This window comes from Diceros bicornis, chromosome 2, assembly GCF_020826845.1.
Source record: "Diceros bicornis minor isolate mBicDic1 chromosome 2, mDicBic1.mat.cur, whole genome shotgun sequence".
Taxonomy (NCBI): domain Eukaryota; kingdom Metazoa; phylum Chordata; class Mammalia; order Perissodactyla; family Rhinocerotidae; genus Diceros; species Diceros bicornis.
The window spans coordinates 12,638,971-12,649,095 of record NC_080741.1 but is presented as its reverse complement, the minus strand read 5'-3'; the positions used below and the strand labels follow the sequence as shown (position 1 = coordinate 12,649,095).

Here is a 10,125-nt window from a genome sequence, read left to right as displayed (position 1 = left end):
ATCTGTACATTTTGTAGGAATTTAGGAGCAGGTAAAGAACACAGAGAGCTGAGGCAATCAGGGAGGACTTCGTGAAGGAAGTTGCCCTGTTAGGAAAGGAAGGTGGGCCCTGGATAATCCCACATGGGTGGGAAAGGGTGGTGAGGGCCTTGCTGGTGGAATGGAAGTTACCAAAAAGATGGACAATAAGAACATGTGTTCAGTGTGGGTGATGCGTAAAGATTATGTGTTATATTCCCTTCTGTACTCTTCCGCACCCTAGAAATAATTACTAATTAACAAAAATTAAAAATATTTAATCACCATGTTCTGGAGAAATAAAATTATTTTCTTAATCTTTGACCTTCTTATGCATACATACAAGAAACATTTGCCAGTTAGAAGAACGAGTAAACGCCAATTTTCTTTACTCTTTCTAAAATAAACCTGAGCGTTTTAATTCTATTTGCCTGTTTTAGTCACTACGCCTTGGAGATGTTCTTCCATATGGACCCACCTCACCCCTTGTCACGCTTGTATAATAGTCCCCAGTAGGAATGTTCCGTGATTTACTTCTCCATTCCCCTACTGATCCAATTTTCCGCTGTTACAAGCATCGTTTGTAAACATTGTACGGTTGTTCGCCATCCCTGTGCAAGCCTTTTCATGTATCAAGGGTTACTCTGAGGTTAAGATACCAGGAAGCAGAAATGCTGGGTCATAAATCCAATTTTTAAAAAGTGAATCAAACGGGGTAAATGGGAAATCTCTGTAGCTCCCTCTCGACTTCGTTGTAAACGTAAAACTGCTCTAAAAAAAGTCTTTTTTTAAGAATAGTAAATCGGAGACTGGGCACGCTCGCGCTCCCACTCTTGCTCGCGTACCCGGAATCCAGGCGTTTTCTCACGTGGTCGGGGGCCGGGAGCGCGGGCTCTGAGCCGTGGGCGCCCGCGGGCCCAGGCGGGCCGGTGCAGCCTGCCCGACCCCGGGTAGGTGCGAGGCCACGGCGACCTACTACCCTCCCGGTACGCTCTCGGGCCCGTTTCATTGAGAACCCCTGAGCGATCACGTGAAAGAGGCATGCGAGCCGCGTGACGTCACGCAGCGCGGGCCAATGGGAGCCTCTGTTTATGTCGGGGGTCACCGAACAGTCCTGCCCCCGCACCGCCTCCCTGCGCCGCCGCGCCGCTCCCAGCTGCGGGCCACAACGCGGAGCGAGGGCGGCAGGCGGCGCGGCTGCATCGCCGCGGGGAGGGCCACGCGGGGGGCCTTCTGCAGCCGCGTCTCCGCCGCTCCCCTCGCCGTCCCTGGGGCGCTGTGCGGCTCCCGTCCGGGACCGAAGCCGCCGGCCGTCGCGGGCGGCCGGATCCGCGTCCCGCCTCAGCGCCGGGAGGACATGCGGGAGAGAGAATGAGCCAGAGGGACACGCTGGTGCATCTGTTTGCCGGGGGGTACGGTCCCGGTGGCGCGGGCGGTCGGGGGCGGGGGGCGGCGGCTGAGGCGAGGGCCGTGGCCTGAGACGCGGGCGGGAGGGGTGAGGGGGCTCCAGGCGGGAGCCGGGGGGTGAGGCCCGGGTGGGGAGGGTGAGGGGGCTCTGGGCGGGGAGGGTGAGGGGCTCGGGCCCGTGGGGGGAGTGAGGAGGGGCTGGAGCTGAGGGGGCTGAGGCCCGGGCGAGGAGGGTCGGGAGGAAGCCGGGGCGGGACCTCACGTGAGGCTTCGGGCCCACGGGGCCGGGGCGAGGCTGGGGCGGCCCCGCGGGCCTGGCGAGCGGCGGGCGGGGCTGGGGTGGGCGCGGGCCCGCAGGGTCGGTGCGGACCTGGGCCGCGCGCCTCGGCCTGGCCGGCGTCCGGGCGGCGGGGCCGCGGGCGGAGCGCAGCTGCAGGCCTCACGTAGGTTCCTCAGCCGGGGGCACGGGGCGGGAAGCGCGGAGGCCGAGGACAAAATGGGCGCCCCGGGCGCCGGGCCGCCGCCTACCCTCCTGGCCGCGCGGGCCCCGGGGCCTCACGTCGCCCCCGCCCCCGACTTCGGGCGGCTGATTTCCGGGTCCCGCGGGTCCTCGGAGGGCTTCCGGCACCGGCGGGGAAGGCGTGGGTGTCTCGCCCGCGGTGGCTGTAGGTGGTTGCTAGCTCCTGGAAAATGTCCTTCCCGAGCTTCTCCGGATCGGGAGACGTGGTGCAGAGCGGCGGTGTCTTTGGGGTCGGATTCTTGAAAGCCGGCCCTCGTACACACCCGCTGCTTCTCGTCTGCTTAAAGGAGAACGCCGGGGTAGGGAGAGGTCAAATGCTTTGGCAGTTGTTACTCTTTTTGTAAGATTAGGACGAAGCCTAGAGCCTTAGTTCCCTGATTGCCAACCTGAGTGCTACAGATACTCTGTTGAGCCATTTATTCTCCATTTTAGATTTGTTCCTTCTGAATTATTTGGAGAACCATTGCGATTTTGAGTTACTTCTCATATGTAGGATATAAAGAGTTATCAAAAATGGCTACGATGAATTGTGCTGAGGCTCTTTTCTGCCTATATGACCATATAAAGTCACATCCCCTAAGCCGTACAGTTGGTTTTTAAATGGACCACTTTAAAGAATATCAAAGTGATACATACGCAGTCTATTCATAGTGTCTTGGTTTGAGTTGGATATGTGGAGACTATTGCCGACGATGGCTGTACTTTTCTTGGTTCGGCACATTCGTTCAGCGTTTATTGTATACCACTTATGGGCCAGCCACTGTTCTGGCATAAAAGCAATATTGTTCTTCTGATCCGTGAGACCCAGTTTAGGCAAAATGTACTTTCCATATTTGTGATTCGTTTACCAATAATCTTGGAAAATTAAGTCATTTTTGAAAAACCATTAGCCATATAGATGTTCTTATAAAGATGTCTTATTACCCAGATAATTGGATTCCCTCACATAATTTGGTCACAAGGTAACGCCTGAAAGTTAAGAAACTGAACATGTACTTATGGCCACTATTTTGATTTGAGTGAAAAATGAAGAAACCTTTTGATTTTAATTACGTCATCTGTAAAGTGAGGAAGTTGTACTGATGATCTCTAAGGCCCTTTAGGTCCTGACATTTCTATTATTCTGCATCCAAGATTCATATACAGTATCAAGTATTGTTAAAAGTAGGGCCTTCCCAGTTCGGATTAGACTCATCTGTCACTGTTACTATTAATACATGTAAAGGCCCTTCTGGTTAGCTTTTTCTTTAAGAACAAGAATGGAAAGTTTTTGCAGCATCTAAACACAAATACATTTAGGTCCGTCGTGCCCCTCCCCCCCCCAAGGAACCTAGCCTGTGCAGGTTCTTTAGAGTATTAAATGAGGTACTGGTATGTAGAGCTTGACACAAGATAGATGCTCAGCTGTGTAACTTTCCTTCCTTTGCATCTTGTCTTGATTTTACATTTATATGTGGTTACGTAAGTCATTTCAGTAAAACCTGACATCTTAGAGAACATTAGAACTAGGAAGGGTGATAGAAATCATCTGGTTCAGTCCTTTTAAACTATGGAAACATACTGAGGTGCAAAAAATTGACTTAGCCAAGGTCAAGCAGTTTCTCATACACGTAAAATGAGAGGTAAATAATCTCTAAAGATTCTTCCAGCTCTATATTATATAAAAATCAATTCTGTAGAGTATTCTGGAAGTCTGTATACTAAGCATTGTGGAAATGCAAAGCAGGTTGTGTTGGTAACATTGTTCTAAATTGAAGATGTCTAATTTTTTGTATCTCAGAGTTGCTTAGGCGATCATTTTTAGGACATTCTTCATAAAAAACTAGATTTCATTAATTTTTTTATCCTGATAGAATTATGTCAATTAGAAGTTAGGAAATCTGTTTTTACTTTAATAAATGGGGTAGAGAAAAGGAGAGAAATCTGTTTATTAGCTCTTGTGCCTTGAGCTACTTCACACAGGTATTTTTCGGGTTAGGTTATGAAAACTCATTGTATTTTAAAAGAACCAGGTAACCTTTCACAGTGATGTTTAATCTTAGGCAAAAAATTATCTGAATATGGAGCCTTTGGATTTTTTTTTCCTGATGATTATAATTGTATTTATTCAAGTTTATGTTTATCAGGGTCTCAGATTTCTAATAGCTGAGTAGCTATATTATTAAATCAGGAACATTTTAATAATATAGCTACTGGACCTTGGGTCTGGGTGACATACTCACATGCATAACTCGTGCTTTCTTTAAGACACCCTTTGGTCCCATTATGTTTTTGCCAGAGTTAATATTCAGAGTTTATAAGGTCATTGGTTAGGTTAATTGAGTCCTGGAGGCAACTCATGGCAGCCTGCAAAAAGGATGTAAATAAGGTTTAATTTTAGTTGTACTTTTAATAACACTAGATGTGTGTATATTAAGATATAAGCAATATGAAATATACTTTTAAATTCTTTAATAGAACTATGCATTGTCTAGTTATTGTGTCAGCTGCATACATCCACCAAGAGGGAGTTTGTTTTTTCTTTTCTGTTTGAGAGAGAGACTGTCTCAAATGGGAGGAATAAACTTGCAAGTGGATAAATTTTTTTCTCTGTGGCTCCTATGACAGTGAGAGCTTAATACATGTAGCTAGTAGTATCTCAGATTATCTCAGAAACTTTATTTTGATATCATGGAATTAATTAGTTCATTCATTTATTAAACTATTATTCATTTATTAATTCAGTAAGAAACTCCCATTTGGGTGTCAGATATGTTGATACTGCAGAAATTTTGCTATAATGATATTTGTTAAAATACTTCTGCTTCCTCACAAGATCAGGGCAGAAGTAGAATACTTAAAAGTATAATTAATGTGATTTATTTTTAGTTTACTCTGTATTTTTTATTAGGCTTATTTCTGTAGTTTTCACTACCTTTTCTTTTCCTTCTTTTTGTAAAAATGCATTCTTTCATTCTTACTAATAGATTGCAAGACTAAAGGAAGTTGCTTATCCTGATAGAATAAGTAGAATATTCTCAAGGAAACTGTTTTCCTGTAGCTGGATTATTGTAGTACAACAGTGTGTGTCAGGGACCCCTGGGAGTTCCCAAGACCCTTTCAGTGGTCCAAGAGGTTAAAGCCATTTTCATAAAAATATTAAAACATTATTTGCCTCTTCACTGTGTTGACATCTGTACTGGTGGTACAAAAGCAATGATGGGTAAAACTGCTAATGCTTTAGCATGCATCAAGGCATTGTCACCAGACTGTACTAGTTAGTTGTCACTGGCACTTGCAATTTAAAAATGTTCTTAAAGCAGTAAAAATTATTAATGTTATTAAATCTTGACCCTTGAGTACACATCTTTATTTCATATTCTATGTGACAAAATGGGAAATAGTATACTTCTTCATACCAAAGTGGTTTTGCAGTTGTTTCAGTCTCCAGCTGAACTAGCCTCTTTTTTCATGAGAACCATTCCTGAAAGAATGGTTGATAGGCTGTGACGATTCAGACTTGAATATGTGGCGGACTTGACCTCAAAAAATGGCGGAAGAGAGACTGTTGCTTCAAGGAACACCACTGATAGCATTTGTTGCCATATGATAAAATTCAGGTTTTCTAGCAAAAGTTAGAATTTTTGAATCTTGGATGGACAGGAATTTTTTTTTTTTTTTGTGAGGAAGATCAGCCCTGAGCTAACATCTGTGCAAATCCTTCTCTTTTTGCTGAGGAAGACCGGCTCTGAGCTAACATCTATTGCCAATCCTCCTCCTTTTTTTCCCCAAAGCCCCAGTAGATAGTTGTATGTCATAGTTGCACATCCGTCTAGTTGCTGTATGTGGGACGCGGCCTCAGCATGGCCAGAGAAGTGGTGCGTCGGTGCGCGCCCGGGATCTGAACCCCGGGCCGCCAGCAGCGGAGCGCGCACACTCAACTGCTAAGCCACGGGGCCGGCCCAGGAATTTTTTTAATACTGTATAATAAAATGTATCAGCATTAGGAAGACTTGTATAACCCATTGAACCAGTATTTTTCAGATGACCAATGCATGGTGTTATAGAGTCATGCATGGGTAAACGATTCAGAATGTAAGATAGACCAGTGGATTTTAATGTAACAATATGAAAAGTTTATTGGTATAATTCAGATTCCATATTGCAGCTAGACTTTAAGAATCTACCACTTGTCCAGTTTTAATATAATATCGAAGAATATCCACAATTATCTGAAAAAAGGGGATTGAATTGTCATACTAAGTAAAGGATATCATTAATTAGAAGATGTTCAGCACTATGGAGACAGAGTGGAGCAGGATGAAGGGGAATAGTGGGAGTGCACTGTAGTTCTAAATAGAGGGTGGTGATGGGTTTGACTGAGAAGGTAACATTGGAGTAGAGACCTGGAGGGGGGACAGTTAACTCTTCAGAGGGAACAGGCAGTGAAAAGACCCTAGAGTAGGAGCACAGTAATGAGGCAAGCTTAGCCAGAGTAGTAGAGCCTTGTTAGGCTGTGAAAGGACTTTGGCTTATTCTGAAATAGGAGGAGTCAATGCAGGAGTTTTAAAGGCTAACTCTGGTCCCCATGTTTAGAAGAGACTATACATGGGGCAAGGGCAGAAGGAGGGAGATGATTTGGCTATTGCAGTAATCAAAATGAGAGATAATGGTCATTCAGAGCAGGTTGGAAATAGTAGAGGACATAACAGTGGTTCACAGCAGGTTGTGATGTGTTGGATGTAGAGTGTGAAGAAGAGTTAAGAATAACTCCAAGATTTTTAAATTTGGGCACCTGGAAGGAGAGAATTGCTGTTAACTGAGTTGGGCAAGTTTGCAAATGGAACAGGGTTGGGGTAGGGGAGGATCAGTAGTTCCATTTTAGACATGGTAAGTTGGAGAACATTTAAAAAGATAATAGAAAATTATCAGTGCATTGCATAAGGATAAATATTGTTCTGTGAAATGTTTGTGCTTGTGGGTATGCTGTGTCTTGATGTAAAATATTTCTCATGGGTTGAAGTCAAAGATTTAAAAGCCACTGATGAAAAGCCGGGACAGAATTGGATTAAGAATCAGGAGATATGGTTTGTTGTGTGTGTGTGTGTGTGTGTGTTTCCCCCTGAGGAAGATTTGCCCTGAGCTAACATCTGTGCCAGTCTTCCTCTATTTTGTATGTGGGTCACTGCCACAGCATGGCCACCGACGAGTAGTGTAAGTCCACGCCTGGGAACCAAACCTGGGCCACTGAAGCGGAGTATGCCAAACTTAACCACTAGGCCATGGGACAGGCCCTTATGGTTTGTTCTTTAAGTGACTGACTGTCAACCTGGAGCGAATAATTTTCCCTTGCAGAGCTTTTGTTTCCTCATGCACAAAATAAGGAAGTTGGACCAGTTAATACATTGTCTTCACCTCTTAAATCTTGAGACACCAAATACTGCAGTGTTAATCCGCTCAGTCAACACATGAGTGCTTGCTGTGTCACAGGCATTATCAAAGGTGCTTGGGTTATAGTAGTGGATAGAAATTGCTGCCTTTCTGATCCTTGTATTCCAGCATAAGGGGACACAAGATAAAGTAAACAAAATATTTAGTATGTTAAGTGGCAGTATGTGCTATAGAGACTAGTGCAAGGAAGGTGGTTAAAGAGTTGGTGGCTGTGATTTTGTGTGTGGTGATCAGAGAGGACGTTACTGAGAAGTGACAACTGAGCAAAGATAAGAAGGAGATGAGGTAATAACCTGTTCCCATATTTGAGTCAAGAATATTACAAGTAGAGTCAAGAATATTACAAGAATATTACAAGCAAGAACAGAAGTCTTGAGGTAGGAGCGTGCTTGGTGTATTAACCTCTAGTAATTAGAGTTAGAGTTACAGCAGAGGCCAGTGTGGCTGGAGCAGAGTGAGAGGTGGATAGGAGATGAGGTCAGAGGGACCAGGGAAGAGCAGGTTGTGTAAGATGTTGTAGGCCATTGTGAGACTTGAGCTTGTATTCTGAATGGCATAGAAGTCTTTGGAAAGTTTTGAGCAGAGGAGTGACTTGATCTGATGTAAGTTTTTTTTGGTTGGTGTGTGTGTGTGTGTGTGTGCGCGCGCGGAAGATTAGCCCTGAGCTAACATCTGCTGCCAATCCTCCTCTTTTTTGCTGAGGAAGCTTGGCCCTGGGCTAACGTCTGTGCCCATTTTCCTCTACTTGGTATGGGACTGCCACAGCATGGCTTGATGAGCGGTGTGCAGGTCCGCGCCTGGGATCCGAACCTGCGAATCCAGGCCACGGAAGCAGAGCACGTGAACTTAACCACTACGCCACGGGGCCAGCCCCCGATTTAAGTTTTTAATAGAGTCACTATGACTACTATATTGAAGATAGATTGCAGAAGATGGGGCAAGGGGTAGAAGCAGGGAGACACAAATTAGGAGGTTACTGCGGAAACCCCAATAAGATATAGTGGCTTAGACCAGGGTGGAAATGAGAAGTGGTCAAGATTCTAGAGAGTAGTCATGATTATTTTGGAGTTCTGAGTCAAAGACACTTGCACACTATACATGTCATTTTTTTCGTGAGGTCCAATGAATCCCAGAAACGTCAGCCACGTTCTTCAGTTAAAAACTCCTGCTATTTTTTAAAAATACTTCCAAAATTTTGATAAAAAATTAATTTAAAAATAAAAAAATATATGCATGTTTGATGAAAAGATAATCTTGCTGAAAGGTAATAGCAGCATTCACCAGCTCCCCTCCCCCACGTCTCCTTCCTAGTGGGAACTTCCAGTAAGTCTTAGCTATTTTATTTGGAATAGGTGAGGATTTAGTGATATTATACCACTCCCTGTTTCCCCCTTCTTTCCATCCTCCCAATGTACAGTTAATTATAGCACAGTTTTTTGTTAAATCAATAGTCAGTGCTTACCTTATTGTGATGATATAAATATTGTTCATAGCAAAGCTAAATTGTACATTGTGTTGACCTTTTCTTTCTTGAATAACTTCATTTGTCCACCCTGGAGTTAATTGCCCCACATTTTGAAATGTTGTCTTAGTTGTCTGAGCACTTATACTTGAATATTTATTTTCATATGGTCAAATACATTCATCTATCAGTCTTTTTTTCCTGCAGCTCTTCATCCCTCTGAGCTCTCTGTCATCCTAATCCTAGCTGGACTAGTTATTTTTCAAGCCTGACGTTTCACTATCATCCTAGGACTCTTGTCTCCCTCTCCTGGGTTATTCTGTTCCTGCATTCACTGTCCCCCCACCCCGTTTTATTGAGATATAATTGACATTTAACATTGTGTTAGTTTTAGGTGTATAGCATAATGATTCGCTATAGTCCCTCCTGTTTTTTAGTTTACTCCCTTAATACATCCTTTGGTAGTTGTGTAAGAAAGGGTACAGGTAGGAAGTTTCTCAAATATTTCTTTGTCTGCAAGTATATTTATTTTATCTGCTTGATAATTTGGTTTGGTGTAGAATTCTAGAATAAGTAATTTTCTGCAGTTGTTTTTAAGTCTGATGCCTTTTCTGACTTTTCCTATGTATGTGACCTTTTGTTCTTTCTGGAAGTTGATGAGATCTTTGTCTCCAGTATTTAAAAAAATTGCAGTAAGTGCAACTTTGTGTGGGATTTTTTGCATCCATTGTGCCTGTTAAGCCTGAGCTCAGAGATTCTTGAGTTCATGTTCTTCAGAGAATTAGGCTTCTACCCTGGAATATAGTTTTACCCATTGTGTGTTGGGCGTGGTGGAGTTATCCCCTGGTATCCTACCTTTACTATATAGCTTTGCTATATCAGCCAGTCCTTCTTTGCCTCACCTCTATGTTGAGTACTTGGTGCCATTAATCATTAGGCCTCTAAGGGATTCTACCAGACAAAACTGTTTGCTTCTCTTTGGTATTCCCCTCTGCGAGCCTTTCTTCCTCTTTGCTAAGTCCCTTACCTTTCCCATTTGTTTCGTTGCTTGACATCCTGTGTCTGTTAGTTTCTCCTCTGGCTCTCTGTCCTTGTGGCATATTCCTTTACACAGTGAGATTTTTGACATGGAGAGGAGATAAATCTAATGTAGTTCATCCTGTTTTCATACGGAGAGATTTTAAATGTTTATTGACAACAGTGGTTTTGTTCTCTGCCTCAATTCTAATGATTTCAGTGTGCATAATAATTACTGTAAAATGACTTAAGGTGAAAGCAGCATCAGAAA

The 10,125-nt window shown here is 43.9% G+C and overlaps 1 protein-coding gene across 1 annotated transcript in view; it reads left to right on the top strand.

The window, feature by feature from the left end:
• The first annotated feature begins 1,197 nt into the window (after positions 1 to 1,197).
• The window catches only part of SLC25A36 (solute carrier family 25 member 36), a 38,208-nt gene continuing 29,280 nt past the window's right edge, over positions 1,198 to 10,125 (top strand). The window contains exon 1 of the mRNA XM_058551974.1: positions 1,198 to 1,430. Within this exon, the coding sequence (XP_058407957.1) occupies positions 1,390 to 1,430 (41 nt within the window). The 5' untranslated portion in view covers positions 1,198 to 1,389. The remainder of the gene's footprint in view (positions 1,431 to 10,125) is intronic.